Raw genomic sequence first — 26,021 nt, 5'->3', positions numbered from 1 at the left:
ACAAAAAGCATTTTTTAACACTTGGCACACAGGCAACCTAGCATGACAGGCATGTTGTATGGGAATACAGAGACCGCCAGAAAAATGTACATACACTTTATGGGACAAAAGTATTACTTACGTGTTTATTTTACATTTAATAACTGATCACACATGTTGTACAACCTTCAGTTAAGCACATGGTTTCAAAATGTTCATCATTCACAGCTGTACACATAACAGATTCAATTGGTTCAAATGGCTCTGTGCACTATGGGACTTAACATCTGAGGTCATCAGTCCACTAGAACTTAGAACTACTTAAACCTAACTAGTATAAGGACATCACACACATCCACGTCTGAGGCAGGATTCGAACCTGCGACCGCAGCGGTCGTGCGGTTCCAGACTGAAGCACCTAGAACTGCTCAGCCACACCGTCGTAACAGAACGACAAGTGGTCGCTGCAACTACATCGGTCAATGCTACAGTGGAGATCGCTGCACATGTCGTCGTAATCTAGTGGCGAAGTTCCTCCACTGTGTGTGGTTTACATCACTAGATGTTATCTTTCACAGTTCTGCACAAGTAAAGGTCCATAGGTGTTAGATCTGGCAACTATGGAGGGAACTCAATGGGTCCTCTTCGTCCAATCCAATGTCCCGGAAAATCGTCATTCAGGAAAGCTCGTACAGCTAGGTGGTGGTGTGGTGGCACCCCGTCCTGTTGGTAGAAGACCTCTTCATCAGCTCCATAAAGCACACATATACCTAGCAAAATTGATGGGCGTAACATTTCCAGAGACAGTAGCATCAAAGAAAAAGGGTCCTACTAAGCCCCCTAGATGATAGTCCACACCACACATGGACCCATGGTAGATTGACTGTTTTAACCACATAAACATGCAGATTTTCTGGTGCCCAGTACACACTGTTATGCCGATTCACAGTTCCATTACTCCACACTACCTTCATTACAAATTGTTCATCATCAGTTACCATTTGCTGATACCATTCACAAAATTGCATTCGGTGATCAGAAGCATTGTCATTAATTGCGTGCAGTAATCATGGAATTTAAACTTTTCACTTTGCAGCTTTCAGAATTCTTCGTAACTTGTACTGCTAACCCCCACTTCACGCGTACATCGTGTAGCAGGCTTCTGTGGCGAATTAATCAACATTTCCAACTCAAGAACCGACGAAGCATGACTTGCAGCTGTACACTGTCTTCCTGGTCTTCTTTTGTGAATATCACAAATCGTTCCATGCAATTCAAACTTGTCAATGATGCACTTAATTGTTAAGCGGGTTGGCAGTTCTGTTTCAAACTCCCACCTCCACAGACATTACACTTCAATGGCATTATCAAACTTGAAAAACCACTTCACAACACATTTTCTTTGCTTGAATGTCAAGTGTGCTCCATTCGTCTTGTTTTCTCAATAGCGAGATGAAAGAACTAACATCTGTTGAGCCAAAGACCATACTACAACACACTCTTAACTCGAATTGAACAACAATATCAATATCTCGATAGAGCCGGACAAAGAGTGTATACATTTTTCTGGTGGACTCTGTAGTATCAGCCTGGCTTATTGACTTGTCTGGGGCAAGACAATGTATTCCACTGCCCGAGGGTAGGCTGATCCACATGACAGGCATGATATATTGGAATAGCACTGGCCACTTTATCAACCTGTTTTATATGGCAGCTTTTACATTAGGGGCAAAAATGGTTTTCAAGTGCCCGGCATGCAGGCTGCTCTGCACGACTAGTTTGATGCGAGAATAGTACCAGCCAGCATTATTGACCTGATTTGCAGGGGCAACATGTGCAGATGGATATAGCTGGGGAAGGTTATGATGGATAGAGAGGATAAGAACAGAGGGGCATGATGGGGGAGGATGATGTGGACAGAGAGAGTCAGGGAGGATATGGATGTCAGAGATGGGAGGATAATGATGTAGACAGGTAACAGAGGTGGAGAGATGGTATGGACAAAGGGTTAGGGGGAGGATGAAATGGACAGTGAGAGTGGAGAGGAGGAGATGGACAGACTGGGGAGAAGACCTGTCACGCAGATAGGAGGGAGGGGGAGGGAGGGGAGAGGAGAGAGAGAGAGAGAGAGAGAGAGAGAGAGAGAGAGAGAGAGAGAGAGAGAGGGGGGCGACGGAGGGGGGAGGGGGAGGTGGGGGAGGGGGGAGGGAGGGAGGGAGGGAGAGGGAGAGGGAGAGGGAGAGGAGGAGGAGGAGGAGGAGGAGGAGGACACAGAGAGGGAGGTGGAATTGATAGACAGAGCAACAGGGGAGGAAAAGTTGGACACACAGAGTGCAGAGGAGGAGATGTATACAATACACGTGTCGAATGAATACGTGGATGAAGCTATGGGGAAAAGGCAAGTATATAAATAAAAGTCCCTTTTGAAATTACATTTCTGCTCAGTGTTCTAATTTCTTTGAGAAATTGAGTCTCAGTTTGTGTGTTATAGTTCAGTAATGCTGTAATCTCCTGTTTTATTTCTTTATTTTATTTCCCCATTACAATATGTTACTGGTTCCTGATTTCCTGCTGTAATTTTCACAAAATGGATCCTTCATTAACATTTAATAGTCATATGTTGCATCAAGAGATGGAAGATACGAGTTTATGATTAAATTTATACATGAGTTGTGTATAAAGAGAGAATATTATATGGTCCAGTCACATTAAAATGTCCTCTGCATATGCTCGACGTCAATATGTAATAACCAGCCTTAGATGGCAAGTGGAAGCACTGGCAGTGGAAAGGTATATAACGCATGTTGAGGATACAGAAAACGAGTGCGGTAGTTTTAACCCACAAACAGTGATTTGCCCGATGTACAAAATGACATGATCACTGGCTTCAGGCCCAGGATGTAAGCATTTCTGAAATGGCACCATGCCAGTTTGCCATGCATGGAAAAATTGTGCTATCCAAAGCCAGCACTAAGCAAACTGTGGTGCACCATGGGCTGTAGATGACAGGGATGAATGACAGTTGTGGTGAAGTGCACGGACGAACAGATGTACAACTCTTGAGCAACTGACCGGCCAGATGAAACTAGAGGCTACCAACAGTGTCTCAACAGTAATTCAGCACACACTGCTGTGTATGGGCCTCTGCAGCAGGCGTCTGGTTCATGCAACCATACTGACTGCTGTTAATCCCCGAATCTGCATGTCAATACTGCAACTGGATGCCCACTGTGTGGCAACAGCTGGCCATTACACCTGAATCACATTTTATGCTCCATCAGACAAATGGTTGTTGTCATGTATGGCAGAAACATATGAAAGCAAACACCTTACAACAGTCATCAGAAAGATCCAGCCCAGATTGGTAAGTATGTCAAATCAAACACCTTTCAGCCATCTAATTTCCAACCTGTTATTTTATTTGGCTACCAGATTCGGCAATTTATTACACCATTTCCAGGATGCTGTGTACAGACAACAATGGTAACTGTACGAAATAAGTAAAAAAAAAGGGGGTTGGTGCAAGTCTTATATAAGTAGTAATATGTAATAACATAAAAATAACAGAGAGTGCAGGAAGTTACATAAAGTTACAGATAAATTAAGTAACAAAATAAGAGAACAGTTGCACACAGTATTAACTTAAACTAGGGAGTAAAGCATGTATGTTACAAATTAAGAAAAATAACATACTAAATGGAGGTCAATATTGTATGTTATGCATAGATATTCATGGTATAAAGCTAACGCAACGCCCATGAAACAGCTGGAGTAAAAGAATGTAATCAAATACTGATGAGTACAGACTATATTATTTTACTCTAGTTGTTTTACTCTAGTTGCATTAGCATTATACCATGATTACCTACGCATAACATGCAATATTGACCTCCATTTAATAGGTTCTTTCTTACAATTATATGATGCATACATTTTGCTCCCTAGTTTAAGTTAATACAGTGAGCAACCATTCTATTATTTTATTCCTCAATTTATCTGTAACTTTATGTAACTTCCTGCACTGTCTGGTATTGTTATGTTGTTATGTGTTACCATAGTATAAAAGACTTGCATCACCTCCTTTTTGTTATCTGTATTGTACTGTTACCATTGTTGTCTGTACACAGGGGCCTGAAGATGGCATAGTAAATCGCCAAAACTGGTAGCCAAATAAATAACAGTTTGGAAATTAGACAGCAGAAAGCTGTTTGATTGACATTCTGTACTGAACAGCTGAGTCCCACAGCCATCTCTGAAAAGATGGACATACAGAGAAGAGGAAGTGTTATGGTCTGGAGAATGTTTTCATGGCATTTACTAGGTGATCTCATCATTCTGGAAGGCAGAATGGATAAAAAACAGGTATGCAACTATCCTTGGGGACCATGTCTACCACTACATGCAGTTCGTTTTGCTTCAGCATGTGGCCTCTACCAGCAGGAAAATGCAACACATCACACAACTCTCAAAGTACCTTCATAGTTGAAGAGCACCAAGATGAGTTATACTACTCTCCAGGCCACCAGACTCCCCAAATTTAATCCCAAACAAAAATCCATGGACCACCTCATTCAAGCTGTTCATGCCATGGATCGTGAACTGAGAAACCTAACACAGCTGGCCATGGCACTGGAATCAGCTTGGCTCCGCATCCCTGTCGGTACCTTCAGAAACATCGCTGACACTCTTCCTGCACATCTTGCAATGGACTGCACTGCAAAAGGTGGCTATTCAGGCTACTGACAGGTGGTCATCTTAATGTGACTGAACAGTTTGGATGCCATATATAAATATGTGGTGTTAATATGAGTTTGATGAAGGTTTCATCTGACAGCTGTATGTCTGTATGTGGAGGTGTAGTTGTGACAACTGCAACTGTCAATCAGGAGTTGTACATGAATTAAGAGTGTAAGTTCCCACCCCCTCTTCCTCCTCTCTCTCTCTCTCTCTCTCTCTCTCTCTCTCTCAAAGATAGGGGACATATAGGGGTCATGGAGCGGTAGTGGAATCTGATGAAACATGTTTCGGTTAGGAAAAGGCTTGGAGAGGACATGAAGTTGTGGGTGTAGGCAGCTGCTTGTTTGGTTGGAGATTCTACAGTTAATGTATTTCTGGTGGTTGAAAATTGTATTAAGTGAGTTTTGGTTTCATTTCTAGAAGAATATGTTGCAGAAGGTTCTACAAAAACATCAGATGGGTTCACAAAGACTCCTGAGGTCAGCAAGCGTATCAGAGGTAACAGCGATCAAGCAACTGAAATTTTAACATTTCAGTGCCCAACTTCATCTTTCCTTATATAACTCGGCAACTGATTGTTTCCAAAGCAGAATCACATTTCAACTGTCCATAGTCTGTAGCCTCTCCCCGATGTTATTCAATCTCTATATTGAGCAAGCAGTGAAGGAAACAAAAGAAAAATTTGGAGTAGGTATTAAAATCCATGGAGAAGAAATAAAAACTTTGAGGTTCGCCGATGACATTGTAATTCTGTCAGAGACAGCAAAGGACTTGGAAGAGCAGTTGAACGGAATGGATGGTGTCTTGAAGGGAGGATACAAGATGAACATCAACAAAAGCAAAACGAGGATAATGGAATGTAGTTGAGTTAAGTCGGGTGATGCTGAGGGTATTAGATTAGGAAATGAGACACTTAAAGTAGTAAAGGAGTTTCGCTATTTGGGGAGCAAAATAACTGATGATGGACGAAGTAGAGAGGATATAAAATGTAGACTGGCAATGGCAAGGAAAGCGTTTCTGAAGAAGAGAAATTTGTTAACATCGAGCATAGATTTAAGTGTCAGGAAGTCTTTTCTGAAAGTATTTGTATGGAGTGTAGCCATGTATGGAAGTGAAACATGGACGGTAAATAGTTTGGACAAGAAGAGAATAGAAGCTGTTGAAATGTGGTGCTACAGAAGAATGCTGAAGATTAGATAGGTAGATCACATAACTAATGAGGAAGTATTGAATAGGATTGGGGAGAAGAGAAGTTTGTGGCACAACTTGACCAGAAGAAGGGATCGGTTGGTAGCACATGTTCTGAGGCATCAAGGGATCACCAATTTAGTATTGGAGGGCAGCGTGGAGGGTAAAAATCATAGGGGGAGACCAAGAGATGAATACACTAAGCAGATTCAGAAGGATGTAGGTTGCAGTAGGTACTGGGAGATGAAGAAGCTTGCACAGGATAGAGTAGCATGGAGAGCTGCATCAAACCAGTCTCAGGACTGAAGACCACAACAACAACAACAACAACAACATAGTCTCAATTTCCCAAGATTTACTTGACTTAGCGAGCAAGTTCAGTTTTGCTGAGAATTCTCAATTATGCAAACCATCAATCTGATTATGGATACTTACAGTAGCATGGTGTGAATGTCTTGATTTGACATTGGTATCTACCAGCAAGGTTGCCTCAAAAACAAAGTTTATAATTAACTTAACAAAAATCACAAACTGTAGAAAAAGTCAAAGTCTCACTTACTGACAGGGCTTCCTTACATCCCAAAGACCAACACCTTCTTTTGAATTTGCTGTTGTCAATATGCGTGGCTCCACAGGATTAAACATAACAGCGTGAAAAGCAGAATTGTAACGAGCAAGACAAAATGGTTCTGAAATGAAAATGTGAGAATCAGCTAGAGTTAGTTCACGTCAATATATGAGTTACTTCCAATTGTTCCATACCTGTGCCTGGTGCCTCACGTATGTCGTAGATGAGGACCCTCCCATCATCACAAGCACTGGCAAATACATAATCATTTAGAGGATCGATAGACAGTCCATACACTGGTTGTTCATGCAGGAAAAAATCCAGCGGGTCACCACTAAAAAGATACAAAAGAAAAACCACATGAAATGGATCAAAATCACCATATTAAGGCACTAATGAGTCAATGTAAAATTCAAGTGTTTCATTCACTCAAAAAACTTTGCAATCATTATACAAAACATACTCTTTTCTTTTTCGTTCAGTCATTTGCACAGCTAAAAAGCACACCCATACAATGTTTCTTAATACTGCAGCTAAAAAAAAAGTGCTCATTACCAATATACTGAAAAGTCTGATTATAACTTTATTTAACATTAAGCGGGAGCACTGCTTTTCATAGCATGAATGGGTGCGCGGCTTTCTTTGGAATAGCAGCCTTTATGGCACCAAGGTAAACATATATGAGTGAACTCAAACTTTAATCTTAGTTTAACTAGGCAATGATAAAATAAACTTACATAATATGAGCTAAGACTCTGTTTAATTAAAGAATAATGAAATAAACTTCCGTTATACCATTCTGTTGCCACAGACAGATGCTACCTGTCGCTAATGACATTAAACAACACAGCTGCATCAGATCCCAGCCAACTACTTACCTAATTTCCACTTATCTCCTAGAGAATTGCCTTATTGCGAGATTGTGCAGCTAGCTTATAATCTGGATCATTTTCTTGCATGGATTGTAAATTTTTTTCTTACCTAACTTGCTGTTTATTTAATGTTAGTGCTGCTCACTTGGATGTATGACAATACAATTTATCACTGTGTTAGCTGAAGTAATAAGGAAGGAATTGGTATGGGGCCGCAATTGCGAACCAACAATGGAATAGAGCAAAACAACGTTATTTTTGATTGGCGCATTTTATCACAGGTGCAGCCTTAAGGGTTAATGAAAATTAATGGAATGTTGTAATGATAAAACTTATGGTGACTGTGACAATAAAACTTCTATGAAGCAGCTACTGCTGCTTACGAGAAGATATTACTTGAAGTTAAATTTCACATTACTGTGGAGAGCTGTCAAAAGATTGATCTTCTGTAACAAAGTATCAACTATTGTTTTTGAAACAAAAGCTCATACAGGCAGTAGATCTCTCTCTCTCTCTCTCTCTCTCTCTCTCTCTCTCTCTCTCTCTCACACACACACACACACACACACACACACACACACACACTGTATAAAATCACACTATTCCATTTGCTTGTTGTTTTCTCATTATAAATAGAAATTTCATCATGTGCTCTCCATGGCTGTAGGGCACAAGTAGGGATACTTTTACCAGTAATATGCAGTCTTCAGTTGTTATATTTTTTTCTCCTGATTTCCAAGCAAGGCATTTAGGGCTACAATTCCATTTTCAAGGATTACATTAACTTTTTGACATTAAGTCTTCAGTTTATCACCTAGCAGCAAATGATCAACACTGTTGTTAGTTTCACAAATAAAACATCTCAATAAATTATTATTATTTGTCGAGGTATGTTCCATCTGTACAACTAATTGGAGGCCTTCAAATAGTTGCACAGTCGGAACATACCTCCATGAATTTTAAAGCAGCTAAGGAAAAACGATGAAAATTGTTATTATCTGTTACCTTCACTGGGTAGTAAAATGTTTATTTTTTGCACTGATGAAAAACTTACATTTCAAATTATTTAAACTGTTTAGGGCTGTACTACAATATTCACATTAAATCGTCAATTTAATTTGTTATTCGAAGATTATTAAAGTAGTAAATATTATTTGAACTTTTATAGATCATTAACTTAACAATGAACACCAAACATCGAAGTTCCTACCAGCAGACAGTCACTTGGCATGAGACGAATGTACGGTGACCATCAACATATAACAATACAGCCTTAGGACAACTCATTCTACAGGCTATTGACAATTATTCTCAAGTTGGAATCAACATGGCCACAACATATTTTACAAGAGTAATAACTGCAGCAAAGTTTATCATTAAAAATTTGATTAGTTGTGGCACTTAACTCATGATCTCTGTTATTTATGCAAATTAAGTCAGGCTATCACACAGGAATTATAAAGGAAATGAGGAATTAAAAGTAGCAGACGAGTTTTTCTATTTAAACTGCAAAATAACTGATGATGACCAAAGTATACACACTATAAAATGCAGACATACTACAGCATGGAAAACATCTCTAAAGAAGAAGGAATTTATTAACATCTAATACAAATTTAAGTGCTAGGACATCTTTCCTGGGTGCATTTGTCTAGAGTGTAGCCTTATACAGCAGTGAAACATGGACATAAGCAGTTTGGACAAGAGAACAGCAGCTTTTGATATGTGGCACTACAGAAGAATATAAGGGTAAATCAAATACCTAATGAGGATTTACTGAATCTAACTGGAGGAAAAAGAAATTTAGGGCACAACTTGACTAAAGAACAGGAACAGTTGATAGGTTGTGCCCTGACACAAAGGAATAGGCAGTTCAGTAATAGATGGAGGTGTCATCAGTAAAAATTGTAGAGGGTGACTTAAATATAAATGCTAAGCAGGTTCAAATGGATGTAGCATGAAGCAGTTATTCAGAGATGAGAGAGCTCAGATAGGATAGACAAGAAAACTGACAGCAGAAGCAGGCAGACTTAAAACAAACCAAGTACCACAAAGTTTTCAGGAATGCCCACAAAAACCAGATGGTACATCACTGATCAAAAATCTAATAATCTACAAGGAGTGTCGCAGAAAATTGCCAAAAATGAAGAAAATCCTTACTTGTAAGGTGATCTAAATCTAAATAGTGTTATACTTTTTTAAGACAAAAAAAAATTGTCTGTAACATGTTGTCTGTACAGGAGATGTGCTGTATAGCTGCTTCCAACAGGGTCTTGTTGCCAACAGGGAAATGATCTCATGATCCCACAATGAAAGCAACAAATGAGATACATTACCCAATAATTACCTGAACACGTCCTAGGCTTGGCAGACAAAGAAGAACCTACTGTGCATATATTAAAAAGATGTTAAAATGTCCTGCCTGGCAGATTCCATTATTCGCTTAAACTCCTTTCCCTTTTCTTAAATTTTTTTTAACTAACTCTGTGGGTAGAAATGTGCCTCTGACACAACATTCAGTTCTGCACTCCTCCTGTGATCAATGTCTATTGGACCCATGTAACTCCACCTCTGTTTCTATCCATCTGACCAAACTCACATTTGCCAAGAAAGAATAAATATATTACTCAAAATAGTATTTTATATCAGGGAACAAAATGTACAGTAAACTGTCAGAGGAGATTGATAAAGGCAGGCAATTAAAATGTACCTTTTAAGCAATATTTGTTATACAGTGAAGGATTATTCAGGTAATACTGGGTATGGTTTGGTAAAAAGTGTAATACAAGTACATAATAATAATAAAACATCTGTCATTTCACACCACACTTTTACACAATGAGATCTTTTTTTCTTTCATTAAAAGCTTACTTCATAGCTCTATAATGGATAATACTAACATCTGATGTTTTTTCTGTTTTTTTTTTTTTTTTTTTTTTTTGTGGTTTTAGGGCGCACAACTTCAATGGTCATTAGCGCCCTGACTACTCTAAGAATGCACCGCGAGGCACAAGTTGACCACAACAACTAAAAGGGAAAACACGATAAAAGACAGACTGACAGGCATAGGATTAAAAAACAGCATCATCAAATGTCCTTAGCGAGGTGTGTCAAATTGATAAAACGAAGAACACAAGCAGCTGCTCGTGGGTCATCTGCTAAAATGGCATCGAAAGTATTTGGCAGGTTAAGATCGAGGCGCAGTGTGTTAAGATCTGGACAGGACATTAAAATGTGTCTAACCGTCAGCAAGTGCCCACATGGGCAGAACGGCGCCGGCGCAGCCGTCAGCAGATGGCGATGGCTGAACCGGCAGTGTCCAATTCTTAACCGGGCTAAAACGACCTCCTCCCGCCGAGAAGGGCGTGAGGAGGACGTCCAAGCCACGGGAAGAGGTTTTAAGGCCCGAAGCTTGTTGTCGGTAAGTGCAGCCCAATCGGCATGCCACAGAGATAAGATGCGCCGACAAATCACCCTGCTAAAATCGGACGAAGGGACGCAACAAGAAGCTGTCCGAGGCTGGAGGACCGCAGCCTTGGCCGCGGCATCTGCAGCTTCGTTCCCAGGGATACCGACATGGCCAGGAACCCACATAAAGCTAACTGGAGAACCAACGTCCACCAGCTGCTGAAGAGAGCGTTGGATCCGGTGTACGAAAGGGTGAACCGGGTACGGATCACTGAGGCTCTGGATGGCGCTCAGGGAATCTGAGCAGATGACATAAGCAGAATGTCGGTGGCGGCAGATGTAAAGAACAGCCTGGTAGAGGGCAAAGAGCTCAGCTGTGAAGACAGAACAATGGCCATGGAGCCGGTATTTGAAACTTTGTGCCTCGACAATAAAGGAACACCCGACCCCGTCATTGGTCTTAGAGCCATCTGTATAAATGAAAGTCATGTCGATGAACTTCGAACGAAGTTCCAAAAAACGGGAGTGGTAGACCGAACCGGGGGTGACCTCTTTTGGGAGCGAGCTGAGGTCAAGGTGAACGCGGACCTGAGCCTGGAGCCAAGGTGGCGTGCGGCTCTCGCCCACTCGAAAGGTTGCAGGGAGTGAAAAATTAAGGTGTTGAAGGAGGCGACGAAAGCGAACTCCAGGGGGTAGCAGGGCAGAGACATACAACCCGTATTGACGGTCAAGAGAGTCGTCAAAAAAGGAACGATAAGACGGATGGTCGGGCATTGACAGTAGCCGACAGGCATACCGACAAAGCAGTATATCGCGCCGGTAGGTGAGTGGCAATTCGCCAGCGTCAGCATGAAGACTCTCTACGGGACTGGTATAAAATGCTCCGATCGCAAGTCGTAAACCCCGATGTTGTATGGAGTTGAGCCGGCGTAAGATGGATGGCCGTGCAGAGGAGTATACGAAGGTCCCATAATCCAGCTTGGAGCGGACGATCGACCGATATAGACGAAGTAGGACGGTTCGATCCGCTCCCCACGACAGACCACTGAGAACACGGAGGACATTTAAAGAACGGGTACAACGGGCGGCCAAATATGACACATGTGGAGACCAGCTAAGTTTCCTGTCAAATGTAAGGCCTAAAAATTTGGTTGTCTCCACGATTGGGAGAGCAACGGGACCGAGTCGTAAGGACGGTGGGAGAAACTCTTTGTAGCGCCAGAAGTTAATACAGACCGTCTTCTCGGCAGAAAAACGGAAGCCATTGGCGACACTCCAGGAGTAAAGACGGTCAAGAGAACGCTGAAGACAGCACTCCAGGACACGTGTACACTGCGCGCTGCAATAGATGGTAAAATCGTCCACGAAAAGGGAGCCTGATACATCAGCTGGGAGGCAATCCATTATTGGATTGATCGCGATGGCGAAGAGAGCTACGCTCAAAACTGAGCCCTGTGGCACCCCATTCTCCTGGCGAAAGGTGTCGGACAGGACAGAACCCACACGTACCCTGAACTGTCGATCCATTAAAAAGGAACGAATAAAAAGAGGGAGGCGACCGCGAAGGCCCCATGTATGCATGGTGCGGAGAATGCCCGCCTTCCAACAGGTGTCGTAAGCCTTCTCAAAATCAAAGAACACAGCCGCGGTCGGGCGCTTCCGCAAGAAGTTATTCATAATGAAGGTCGACAAGGTAACCAGATGGTCAACAGCAGAGCGGCGCCTACGAAATCCACATTGTACATTGGTAAGTAGGCGTCGAGACTCGAGCAGCCAAACCAATCGAGAGTTAACCATTCGCTCCATCACTTTACAGACACAGCTGGTAAGCGAGATAGGTCGATAACTGGAAGGCAAGTGCTTGTCCTTCCCCGGCTTAGGAATCGGGACAACAATAGACTCGCGCCAGCATGCGGGAACATGTCCCTCAATCCAGATGCGATCGTATGTACGAAGAAGAAAACCTTTACCCGCAGGAGAAAGGTTCTTCAACATCTGAATATGAATAGAATCTGGCCCTGGAGCAGAGGACCGTGATCGGCCAAGTGCGTTTTCGAGTTCCCGCATGGTGAATGGGGCATTATAACTTTCACAATTCGAGGAGCGGAAGTTAGGTGGCCTAGCCTCCTCTGCCTGTTTGCGGGGGAAGAAGGCAGGGTGGTAATGAGCGGAGCTCGAAACCTCTGCGAAAAAGCGGCCGAAGGCATTGGAGACAGCCTCAGGGGCCACAAGGACGTCATTCGCGACCTTCAAGCCAGAAACTGGTGAGTGGACCTTAGTGCCAGATAGCCGGCGCAGGCTACCCCAGACAACAGAAGAAGGAGTAAAACTGTTGAAGGTGCTTGTGAAAGCAGCCCAGCTGGCTTTCTTGCTTTCTTTGATAATACGACGACACTGAGCACGTAATCGTTTATAATTGATACAATTCGCCACTGTAGGGTGGCGTTTAAATGTGCGTAAAGCACGTCGACGAGCACGTAAAGCGTCTCTACATGCTGCGGTCCACCAGGGGACCGGTACGTGACGTGGAGAAGAAGGAGGGTGAGGGATGGAATATTCAGCAGCAGCGAGAATGACTTCCGTGAGGTGTGCGACCTGACGATCGCAGCTTGTAAAGGTTTGATCCTGAAAGGTCGCCCTGGAAGAGAAGAGCCCCCAGTCTGCCTTGGAGATGGTCCAATTAGAGAAGCACGGAGAGGGGGTATGCTGCAGGAGATGGATAACACACGGGAAGTGGTCGCTCGAATATGTATCAGAAAGTGCATACCACTCAAACCGGCGTGCAAGTTGGGGAGTACATATAGAGAGGTCTAAATGGGAATAGGTGTGAGATGTGTCCGAAAGAAAAGTAGGGGCGCCAGTATTGAGGCAGACAAGATCGAGCTGGTTGAAAAGGTCGGCTAACAAGGAGCCCCTCAGGCAGGATGCTGGAGAGCCCCAAAGGGGATGGTGGGCATTGAAGTCTCCAGTTAACAAAAATGGTGCAGGTAGCTGAGCAATAAGGTGCATCACGTCTGCCCTGGTAACGGCAGATGACGATGGAGTGTAAACGGTACAAAAGGAAAACGTAAAAGTGGGGAGAGTAATGCGGATGGCAACTGCCTGCAGGCCGGTGTGCAACGTGATGGGATCGTAGTAAATATCATCCCGGACCAGCAACATAACCCCTCCATGAGCTGGGATACCTACCACAGGGGGTAGGTCAAAACGCACAGAGGTGTAGTGTGCCAAGGCAATTTGATCGCATGGGCGTAGCTTCGTTTCCTGGAGGGCTACGACGAGCGGACGGTGCAAGCGGAGCAGCAACTTCAAGTCCTCTCGGTTGGAGCGAATGCTGCGAATATTCCAGTGAATAAGTGCCATCGTAAGAAAAGGAAGATGAGAGAAGTGGTCACCTCGAAGGCCGCTTAGGGCCTGGCTTCGAGCGAGCACTGCCGCCGCTATCAGTAGGCGGACAGTCATCGTCCATTGGGTCTATAGGGTCATCGGCCATCTCGGGAGGATGGCCGGGAGGGGGAGCTTCCTCCGCCAGTGAACGGCCAGATGTACGGCTACCAGCGGTGCGGCCAGGCGAAACGGATGACGGCCTGGGGCGGCAACCGCTGGGTGGCGCAGGAGAAGAAATGCGCCATAGCGGAGAAGGAGAACTGTGCTTCCTATGCGCCTTTTTGGAAGGACGTTTAGTGGAAGGACCGGTCGAAGGCTGGGAGGTCGAGGTACGGAGGAAGTCTGCACGGGATGGTTCCTTCTTGAAGGCCCGTGCATCTGACTTCGATGTCTTCGTCTTAGCAGAAGCTGAGGAAGGTGCTCGTGTCTGTGGGGTGATGGGAGGAAGAGGAGACGTCGACCGCGCGATCTTAGCACTGGCCGAACGGACGACCGTGGTGCTGAAGGTCAGATCACATGTCTGGGTTGCTACCTCCCGGGTAGTCCGAGGAGAGGCGAGGACAGTACTGTATTTCCCCGCTGGGAGCAGCGTGGGCTTCCTACTAGCCAATAGCTTGCGAGCAGCCGAGGTGGACACTTTCTCTTTGACCCGAATTTCTTGGATACAGCGTTCTTCCTTATAGACAGGACAGTCGCGGGAGGATGCGGCATGGTCACCCTGACAGTTCACACAACGAGGAGACGGAGGTGGACAGTCACCCTCATGGGCATCCCTGCCACAAGTGACACATTTAGCCGCATTGGAACAAGACTGTCGAGTGTGATTGAAACGCTGACACTGGTAGCAGCGCGTAGGTGTCGGGACATAGGGGCGAACAGAAATAACCTCGTAGCCCGCCTTGATGCGCGATGGCAGCTTAACACTATCAAAGGTCAAGAAAATTGTCCGGGTCGGTACAAGGTCATTGTTGACCTTTTTCATGACCCTATGGACAGCCGTCACGCCCTGCTCAGCGAGGAAGGATTGAAGCTCCTCGTCAGTCAATCCGTCGAGGGAGCTAGTATAGACTACACCACGAGACGAATTCAAAGTTCGGTGGGCCTCCACCCGGACAGGGAACGTGTACAGTAGGGTGGCCCGAAGCAGTTTTTGTGCCTGAAAGGCACTCTCAGTTTCTAGTAATAAGGTGCCGTTACGCAACCTGGTACAAGATTTGACAGATCCGGCTATGGCATCTACGCCCTTCTGAATAACGAAAGGGTTGACAGAGGAAAAATCCTTTCCGTCCTCAGTTCGAGAAACTACGAGGAACTGTGGGGCAGGCGGTAGTACTTTTGTCACTGTTGGCTGGTCACGTTTCCGTTTTTGGGTCGAAGTCGAAAGAGATGGAGTAGAATCCATTGCGGAGGAATCCCCCGTGATTGCCAGCGACTCCGATGGCGCGCTCCTTCCTTGTGGGGACCCTCTCAGAGGGCACTCCCGCCTTAGGTGAATGTTTACACCTCAGGTCACACCTCCCGAGAAACAGACGGAGGGACCAATCGGCATGGTCAGAAGGTATCAGCTCAGGCAATCACCCCTCCCCGGGCCTGGCCTTTACCAGGGGGTACGCGCATGCCTTACATGTCTACCCAGGGCGGGGACTTACGCGTTACCCCGTCACCGGCTACGCGTGCGAACGCGTGGGTCGGCCTTCAGGCACGCACAGGGAGGAAGGAAGAAGAGGAAAAAGAAGAGAGAGAGGGAGAAAGAGGACAGACTGTCTCAAACGCCGAGGCGGAGACCAGAGAAGGCAAGGAGAAGAAGGCAATGAGAAAGCAAGGAGAAGAAGGCAAGGAGAAGAAGCCAATGAGAAGGCAAGGAGAAAAAGGCAATGAGAAGGCAAGGAGAAAAAGGCAATGAGAAGGCAAGGAGAAAAAGGCAATGAGAAGGCAAGGAGAAGTCAAGGGAAAGAGTAAGGAAGACAGTGAGGTGGAGAAGAGCAAAGAAAGGAACCAACAAAAGGAAGGAAGAAACGAGAAGTGAAAAACCAAAAAGACCACGATGATAGGTCGTGGAACCGTCCGTCTCCGGACGCAGGCGCTAACTACCCCCGTGAGGGGGATGGACTCCTTTTAGTCGCCTCTTACGACAGGCAGGAATACCGCGGGCCTATTCTAATCCCCGGACCCGCAGGGGGGGTTTTTTCTGTGGTCACCATATCACTTAACATGGAAGTATGCTGACTCGATTTTCCAGGCATGCTAATGGGAAGTTACAGTACATAAAATGGAAACCAAACCTCATCGTGTGGGCTTGATGTCAAGTATTTGTAATTTTACAGTACGAAATAATATTTATACAGTGTGTATAGTGATCGGTGCTGAGAAATGAATGAGCACCATAGCTCACTCTTTTTACATTTTTTTAACTTCTTCAAACAACAGCCTTGCACATCACAGATAAATGAATGAGGTTGAGTTGTTTTATTAAACAACTTGGCCACATATTCAGGAGAATGAAAGTTCTAATCTTTAATCTGTCATCCTGATTTGCATTTTCCATGGTTTCCTTAAATTATTTCAGACAAATGGTCCCAATTATAAGGCAATGGCCAACTGTCCTATCCTTATCAAAGTTGATTTGTATGTAAATGCCTGTATTCTGTACAGTACCCTTGTAAAAGTGATCCAAAGATAAATACTACTGCTACTACTACTACTACTACTACTGCTACTACTACTACAACACCAGCTCCCCACTTTAGAAGCTTTTTTTTTTTTTTTTTTTTTTTTTTTTTTTTTTTTTTTTTTTTTTTTAAGGGCGCACAACTACTAAGGTCATTAGCGCCCAGTCACAAACGCTAGTGAACTAATAGCGTAGAAAAACGCAAGGGGGCAACACCAGAAAGTACTTACAAAGACGCAGATAAACAAAATAAGAGAGTTATATCTCTTTGGACAAGTCTGTCAATGTAATAAAACTAAGGACACGAGCAGCTGCTCAAATGTCATCAGCTAAAAGTTCCTGTAAGGTAGACGGCAGACACAGGACAACATGAGAGTGAATAAAATGGGGACAGGACAATAAAACATGGCGCACCGTAAATGGATGACCACAGAGGCACTGCGGGGCGGGGCCACTGGACAACAGGTAGTGGTGGCTAAATCGGCAACGCCCAATCCGCAACCTGGCCAAAATGACCTCCTCATGTCAGAAAGGGCTTGAGGAGGTCGTCCAAGCCGTCGGGATTGGTTTGATGGCCCTAAGCTTATTTTCATGGAGAGAGGAGCAAGCCTCATGCCACAATGAGGAAAAACGCTGACAAAGAACCCCACTAACATCAGTTGATAGGACACAAAAGGAAGCTGTCCGAGGCAGGAGGACAGCAGCTTCGGCCACAGCATCAGCAGCTTCGTTCCAAGGCACACCAATGTGGCCAGGAATCCACAAAAAAAAAGGACACGAACGCCAGTATCAGCTAGCAACTGAATGGACCGTTGAATTCGTTGCACGAGAGGGTGGTCCAAATATGGGTCATGGAGACTCTGAATGGCACTCAAAGAATCAGAGCAGATGGCATAGTGAGAATGACGATGGTGGCGGATATACTGAACAGCCTGATAGAGAGCAAAAAGCTCAGCTGTAAAGCTTGAACACTGGTCATGGAGCCGGTATTGAAAGGTATCACCTCCAACGACAAAGGCACGAGCCTCGAGCGGTATATCGAATCCGCGGTCCTCTCCTTTGGGAGCGAGCTAAATGCAAGCTGATCACGAACCTGAGCCTGGAGCCAAGATGGTGTCGGGCTCTCACCCATTCGAAAAGTCATAGGGATGGTAAAATCAAGTTGCTGCAGCAGGCGACAAAAGTGAACTCCAGAAGGGAACACGGCAGAGACATACAGCCCATATTGGTGGTCGAGAGAGTCGTCAAAGAAGGAGAAATATGACGGATGGTCGGGCATTGACATCAGTTGGCAGGTGTACTGACAAAGCAACATATCACGCCGGTAGTTTAGCGGTAATTCAGCAGCTTCGGCATACAGACTCTCAACAGCGCTGGTGTAGAATGCTCCAGTCGCCAGACGTAGCCCCCGATGGTGGATAGAGTTTAGACGGCGTAAGATGGACGGCCGGGCAGAAGAGTAGACAAAGCTCCCATAATCCAGCTTTCATTGGACAATGGACCGATATAAGCGAAGCAGGATCATTCGATCTGCTCTCCATGACGTACCACTGAGAACACGGAGGACATTTAGGGAAGGAGTACAACGAGCAGCCAAGTAAGACACATGTGGACACCAGCAAAGTTTACTGTCAAATGTAAGACCTAAAAATTTTGTTGTCTCCACGAATGGGAGAGCAACAGGACCGAGATGTAAGGATGGTGGAAGAAACTGTTTGTAATGCCAGAAGTTCATACAAACCATTTTCTCACCAGAAAAACAGAAACTGTAAGTGACACTCCAGGAATATAGACAGCCTAGACAACGCTGAAGACAGCGCTCCAGGAGACATTCTCTGAGCGTCGCAGTAGATCATGAAGTCGTCCATGAAAAGGGAGCCTGAAACGTCAGCTGGAAGGCAATCCATTATTGGATTGATAGCTATGGCAAAAAGGGCCACGCTCAAAATGGAGCCCTGGGGCACCCCATTCTCCTGGCGAAAGGCATCTGACAAAACAGAACCCACACGTACCCTGAACATTCAATCCATTAAAAATGCATTAATATAAAGGGGGAGGCGACTGCGAAGGCCCCAAGTGTGCATGGTATGGAGAATGCCCGCCCTCCAACAGGTGTCATAAGCCTTCTCCAAATCGAAGAACACAGCCACCGTCTGGCGCTTACGCAAAAAGTTGTTCATGATGAAGGTCGACAAGGTAATTAGGTGGTCAAAAGCAGAGCGGGGCCTACGAAAGCCACATTGGACATTGGTAAAGAGGCATCGAGGTTCAAGGAGCCAAACCAATCGAGAATGTACCATGTGCTCCATCACCTTGCAGACGCAGCTGGTAAGGGAGATGGGGCAATAACTGGAAGGAAGGTGTTTGTCCTTTTCTGGTTTGGGTATGGGAACAACAATTGCTTCACGCCAGCGTGTGGGAACATGACCTTCAGTCCAGATGCAATTATAGGCATGCAGAAGAAAGCCTTGACCTGCACAAGAAAGGTTCTTCAGCATCTGAATATGGATACCATCGGGCCCCGGAGCAGAGGATCGAGACCAGGCGAGTGCACTTTCGAGTTCCTGCACGGTGAAGGTGGCATTGTAACTTTCACGATTCAAAGACTGGAAAGAAGGTGGCCGTGCCTCCTCTGCTTGTTTTCAGGGGAGGAAGGCAGGGTGGTAATGGGCAGAGCTTGAAACCTGCGCGAAAAAGTGGCCGAAGGCATTTGAGACATCCTCAGGATCCACATGGACTTCATTCGCTACAGTCAGGCCAGAAGTCAGGGAGTGGACCCTGGTGCTAGATAGCCAGTGCAGGCCACCCCAGACAACCGAGGGAGGAGTAAAACTGTTGAATGAGCAGGTGAAAGCCACCCAGCAAGCCTTTTTGCTTTCTTTGATAACACAACGACACTGTGCACAGAGTCGTTTGTAATTGATACAGTTCGCCATCGTAGGGTGGCATTGGAAGGTGCATAAAGCACGTCACCGAGCATGAATAGCATCGCTGCATGCTGTAGTCCACCAGGGGACTGGGACTCGACGTGGAGAAGAGGTAGTACGAGGGAGAGCAGCAGTGAGAATAATGTCCATGAGGTATGTGACCTGACTATCGCAACTGGAGAAGTTTTGATCATGGAAGGTTGCCAGGGAGGTGAAAAGCCCCCAGTGGACTTTGGAGATATTCCAGCTAGTGGAACGTGGAGAAGGGGGTGTGATGCAGGAGATGGATTACGCAGGGGAAATGGTTGCTCGAGTATGTGTCAGACAGAGCATACCACTCGAACTGATGTGCAAGTTGGGTAGTGGATATTGAGAGGTCCAAGTGGGAATAGGTATGCGTTGCGTCCGAAAGGAAGGTAGGTGTACCAGTATTTAAACAGACTAGATTGAGTTGGTTGAAAAGGTCTGCGCAGGATGCTGGAGAGCCCCAAATGGGATGGTGGGCATTAAAGTCTCCAATTAACAAAAATGGTGTAGGAAGATGAGCAATCAGTTGTATCATGTCTGCCTTAGTAAAGGCAGACGATGATGGAGTGTAAACAGCACAAATGGAAAATGTTAAAGTGGGGAGAGTAATTCGGACAGCTACTGCCTGCAGATCTGTGTGCAATGTGATTAGATCATAGTAGACATCACCCCGAACCAGCAACATGAGCCGGAATGCCTGCCACAGGGGGTAGGACAAAACGTATGGAGGTATAGTGTGCCAGGTCAATATGATCACATGGGCGTAACTTAGTTTCTTGGAGACCTATAACAAGTGGGCAGTGCATTTGAAGGAGCAATTTTAGTTCCTCTCGTTTGGACTGAATGCCGCGAATATTCCATTGAAGAAGTGCCATTTTGAAAAAGAAAAGGAAAAGAAGAAACAAGAAAGGGTCACCTCGACGGTCGCTGAGGGCCTGTCTTCAAGGGAGCAATGCTGCTGCAATCAATAGGTGGTGAGTCATGGTCCATCGACTCAACAGTTGCGTCTGCCACCTTCCTGAGCTGGTCAGGAGGGGCAGCTTCCTCCGCCGGTGAAAGGTCAGATGATCGGCTACCAGCAGTGCGGTCTGGCGAAGCTGAAGATGGCCGGAGACAGCAACCGCTGGGTGGCGCAGGGGAAGAAACACACCTCGGCGGAGACAGAGAACTCTTTTTTTCTAGGAGCCTTCTTTGAAGAATAACGTTTTGTCGAAAGAACAGGTGATGGCTGTGAAGTTTGTGGATGCAAGAAATCATCATGTGTCGGTTCTTTTTTGAAGGTCTGAGCATCTGATTTAGAGGGCCTCATCTTAGCAGTAGCAGATGATGATGTTTGAGCCTTAGGGTTGGTGGGAGGAAGAGGAGACGTTGATGGGGCGACCTTACCACTGGCCGATCCGACGACCGAATCGCTTAATGTTAGATCGCATGTCTGTGTAGTTACCTACCTGATAGGCCAAGGAGAGGCGAGAACGGTACTGTACTGACCTGCCGGAAGCACAGTGGGCTTTCTGCTACCCCATCACCGGCTACGTGTGCGAATGCATGGGTCGTCCTTCAGACACGCACAGGGAGGAAAGAAGAGAGGAAAGAGAGAGAGAGGGATAGAGGGATAGAAGAAAGAATATCAAACCCCGAAGCGGAGAATAAGACATGGAAAAGAAGAGAAGGAGAATAGGGCAAGGAGAATGAGGCAGAGATAGAAGTAAGGGCATGGAAGCAAGGAAAAGAGTGAACGTAGGGAAAGACCAATAGAGGAAGAAAGCGTGAGGCTGGAACAAAACAAAGGAAACAGGATCCTGGCGTTTTCAAACGTCTGTCTCAGAACAAAGGCTCGATACATTATTCCCAAGAAGAGGAAGTGTGAATGGGAGGTAATGGGAGTGGGTGGGGGAGGGGGGGGAAGTTGGATTGGGGGGGGGGGGGGGGGGGGGAAAGGGGGGTAGGGCAGCCCGGAAAGTAAGGAGAACTGCACTAACTCGGGGCCCCGTGCTCGCCACGCACATATCCACAAGAGAGTTGTGGACCCCCTGGGGGGGGGGGGGGGGGGGGGGGCACTATAGAAGCATTTTACTGTCTATAGATCCTTTCACACTGCATTCTCAGCATTTTACATCCCACTGTCCCACAATCTTGCTAACCATTACCCACATGAAAGTAATCACTTCCTCAACATTCATTTATGCAACATGCAACTATCTCTGCTTGTACTCGAGTGAGCTTTCTCTGACACAATACTCCTATCCTCTTCTCTTGCCATGTACCATGCCTCATCCCTAACTCTTACTCTGCCATTTCCATTTCCTGTTCTACATATCAACAGTAGCTATCTGCAAAATTCCTGCAATTCATGCAAAAAACAGTGTCAGAACTATGCAGTTGTCACTTCAGAAGACTAGGAAGAAGAACACAAGTTCATAAGTTGAGTTATTTCATTCAAGTAGTCCTTTATTTACCATATCTCTCCACTAACCAATACCCACACTAACAAGGAGAACAAGGCAAGTGCAATAACCCAATTTCCATAAACTTTACTCAGTGGAAGAGGGGTCAAAATAAGTGAACACTTGTCTCGGCTTATCCATAGACACTAGACAGTTTCTGAAAAAATGATGGTCAAAGGTTTCAAGGTATTTTTTAATTGCTGTAGGTGCCTTTTACTGCATGATGTCCTCAGATGAAATGATGGCACAGTGGTTAGCATTCTTAATTTTGTGCCCTGTGTTCAAAAGCTGATTGTTACTTTTATTTTTGTTTTCATTTATATACCGATGTCTGTACAAGATTACTACATGGCCGTTTCCCAGTGTTTATTGATATATAGTTGTTATTCATCTACTAATTGCATGTAAGATGAATGAACTAAAGGAAAGAATGATAAAATTATTTGAAAATTTGACAGCTTGATTCATAATCAGTTGCAAGCGACAGTTTTTGCTGAAGTTATCATTTATGCTTGGTCTACTGTGAAATTATTGCCAACACACAAAATCTTCAGCAATGTTAAAGACATTTCTTTCCCCAAGTGAGATTCATACAGGGAAATGTTACTGCTGCAAACCTCTCGCCAGGCACTGTTTGTGGTATTTGGAATATTTGAGTCTCCTAGGTTGATATCATCCAAGGGAATGCACCAAATCCCCTGAAGAATAAATGTATGTATAAGAGATAAAAATTGATATGAGATTGAAAAATCAGAATGTGAGAGTTTAAAAAGATTGTAGCCCCTCAACACACACACACACACACACACACACACACACACACACACACGTATATTACAAAATAAATGTGTGACATTTATTATGAAATCTAGTTGTAGTTTTACAATTAATATAACACCCTTATATCCATTAATCTGATAAGAAAAATTTGCATAGTAACCTTCTGTGGACATAGGTAGATAAATGAAAAGAATATAAATAATTGTGTTTCAAACACTGCATCACAGCTTCATAACTGTGACACTAACCACTGAACAACCATTTCCTCTGAGAATATCGTGATGTAAAAGGCACATAAAGTACTTCAAAAATACCTTGAAAACTTTGACCATCATGTTTTCAGAAACAGTCAAGTATCTACAGATAAGCTGACACATGTGTTTGCCACTGAGCAAAGTTCCTGAGAAATTGGATGATGGCACTTGCCATGTTCTCCTCTAAGTGAATAGTGGTCAATGCAGCTGTTTTAAACATGAAAAACATTCATTTGGCATTTTCACAGCTTCATTTATTGAATCAATTTATGGTATAATAATACTTGTAAGCATCCCTTATGAATGAACTGCCTCTTGGCTTCTGTCTCAGGTTCTTTGGCCAACAATTCTTTGATGAATTTTTGACATTTCACCAGGATGAGTGGCTGACAAGCTTCACCCTCCATTGCTGGTGGTAGATAATGCCTGTCACTCATGCTGGGAAAATACCAGAAAAATTATCAAATAAACATCAGATGCGTAAAGACATGCAGACTGAAAAAGACACCCATAGAGCAACTAGAACTCTACGAAGAGGTGTAAATCGAAAATGACTTTTTCCTAAACAGAAATTTAGAACATCTGCTATTTTTCATGTATCAATATATGGTTACAAATGGTTTCAACTGATAACAAAATAGCCCCAAGCTGTTAAACTTCCCAGTCTATAATGACTATCAGTTTGAATTTCTCCTCCTCTCAAATTTTTAAAATATATTTGCGAACATCTAAACTAGCATTTTTTTAACATTATTATAGGCAAATCTTAATTTATTGCAACTGAATTTTCCAAGACTGGCTCATTTATAGAGACCTCCTGGGTTGGCCCCTCAGTGCGCTCTGGTGAGCCGCCAAAGAAATAGTATTATTTAAGTGACCGCAATTGAGTGCTCAACCTATTCTGTAACCTGCATTACTTGTCCAGTCAATCAGTTCAGTGCTACACACAACCTGCACTTCACTGTATCTTGTGTAGTGTTCTATACAGTACTGTGTTCCAGAAATCATCTTTGTTCTTGCTATAACACAGACATCCACAAAGCATATTTAATATGTGCTTAAACTGTAATTATTCTATGGGATCATCATCTGTCTGAATGAATATATGAAAACTCCCCAAGTGCTCAGTGAAACAGCAGTCTAAATATGAACAAGATAATTAAAGGACTTCTAACAACAACATACAGAATAAAACCAAAAATATCAAATCTGCTAATACTTTCATAACGTTATGAATTCTTCTCGGGTTATCAGCAGAGTGGTGGTGTCATCTTGTCACAATATTTCGACGAGTTTCATACCCACCATCTTCTGGCGAAGTGTCGGAGTGCTGTGTTCTGCATATCTATATTGCTGCTTGGCTGTCGTCCGCTTCTGCAGGCCGGCCAATCGTGTTCCTCTGGAAGGGGGTGCCATGTCGGTGGTGGTGGTGGGGGATGCGGCGTGGTCCGGCATCGAGACCCAGTGGCTATCCAATCTGTCTGCGGATGCCGCTGCCTTCAGACTGCAGTGTTCCTGACATATTTCGTCAATTGCGGGATTCCATGCTGCACTGAGCTAAAAACAGCTATCCCTGTTTACTAAATTGTTGTACAGACATATCTCCACTGCCTCTTTGAAGATTGAATCCCAGAAACAGTTGGCACTGCACAGCTGCTTCTTTTTTTTGAATTCGATGGTGTGCCCCACGGCAAGGAAAAACTACAGGAGTTCCTACGCCATCTCAGTGGCATACATGACAGCATCAAATTAATTCACCATGGAGTTAGAAGAGAATGGCTGCCTTCCCTTCTTGGATATTTTGATCAAGAAAAATCCGGACGGTATGTTGGGACACTCGGTCTACAGGAAGAAGACGCACACGGACTTATATCTCAATGCTCGGAGCTGCCACCATCCAGCACAATGTAACTCGGTACTAAACACCTTAGTACAAAGAGCCAGGTCAATCTGTGACAGCAAGAGTTTGCCGCGTGAGTTAGCACATCTGCGGGAAACCTAACGAAAGAACGGCTACACCAAGACACAAACAAGATGCGCCTGGCATGCAGACTAGAGGCGAGATGAGACACCAGAAGAAGACAAAGCAAAATGTGTGGCGTTTCTGCCATTTGCTGGACTGTCGACAACCAAGATCACAAGAATATTAAAGAAGCATGAAATAACGACCATCTTTCGCTCAACCAAAGACCAGCTGGAGTTGCACACACTGGGCATTTACAGTATTGAGTGCAAATGTGGGATAGACACAGGCAGACACAACGATGTATCTCCCAGCGCTGCACTGAACACATCAGGAATGTATGACTAGGACAGACAAACAAGTCCGCGGTAGCAGAACATAGCATTATCGAGGGTCACACTTTCAAATTCAAAAAAACAAAGAAGCATTGCAGCGCCAACGGTTTCTGGGATTCGACCTCCAAAGAGAGTGGAGATACGTCTGCACAACAATTTAGTAAACAGGGATAGCGGTTTTCAGCTCAGTGCAGTGTGGAATCCTGCAATTGACAAAATACATCAGGAATGCGCCGATCTGAAGAAACCGGCATCCGCAGACAGATTGGATAGCCACCGGGTCTCAACGCCGGAGCGCACTGCGGTGCCCCACCACCACCGGCACGGTACGCCCTTCTGGAGGAACGATTGACCAGCCTACAGAAGCAGATGACAGCCAAGCAGTCATATAGATATGCAGGACACAGCATCCCGACAATTTGCCAGAAGATGATAGTTACGAAACTCGTTGAAACGTTGCGACAAGACGATGCCACCACTCGGC

The 26,021-nt window shown here is 44.7% G+C and overlaps 1 protein-coding gene across 1 annotated transcript in view; it reads right to left on the bottom strand.

The window, feature by feature from the left end:
* Nucleotides 1-26,021, bottom strand: part of LOC124612398 (DDB1- and CUL4-associated factor 5) — a 131,711-nt gene that overhangs the window by 77,131 nt on the left and 28,559 nt on the right. The window contains exons 3-4 of the mRNA XM_047140579.1: nt 6,667-6,806; nt 6,464-6,593 (exon numbers count right to left, since the gene is read on the bottom strand). Coding sequence (XP_046996535.1) covers nt 6,464-6,593; nt 6,667-6,806 — 270 coding nt within the window. The remainder of the gene's footprint in view (nt 1-6,463; nt 6,594-6,666; nt 6,807-26,021) is intronic.

This window comes from Schistocerca americana, chromosome 4 (assembly GCF_021461395.2).
Source record: "Schistocerca americana isolate TAMUIC-IGC-003095 chromosome 4, iqSchAmer2.1, whole genome shotgun sequence".
Lineage (NCBI taxonomy): Eukaryota > Metazoa > Arthropoda > Insecta > Orthoptera > Acrididae > Schistocerca > Schistocerca americana.
The sequence above is the reverse complement of the archived record's forward strand: the minus strand, read 5'-3'. Positions and strand labels throughout refer to the sequence as shown.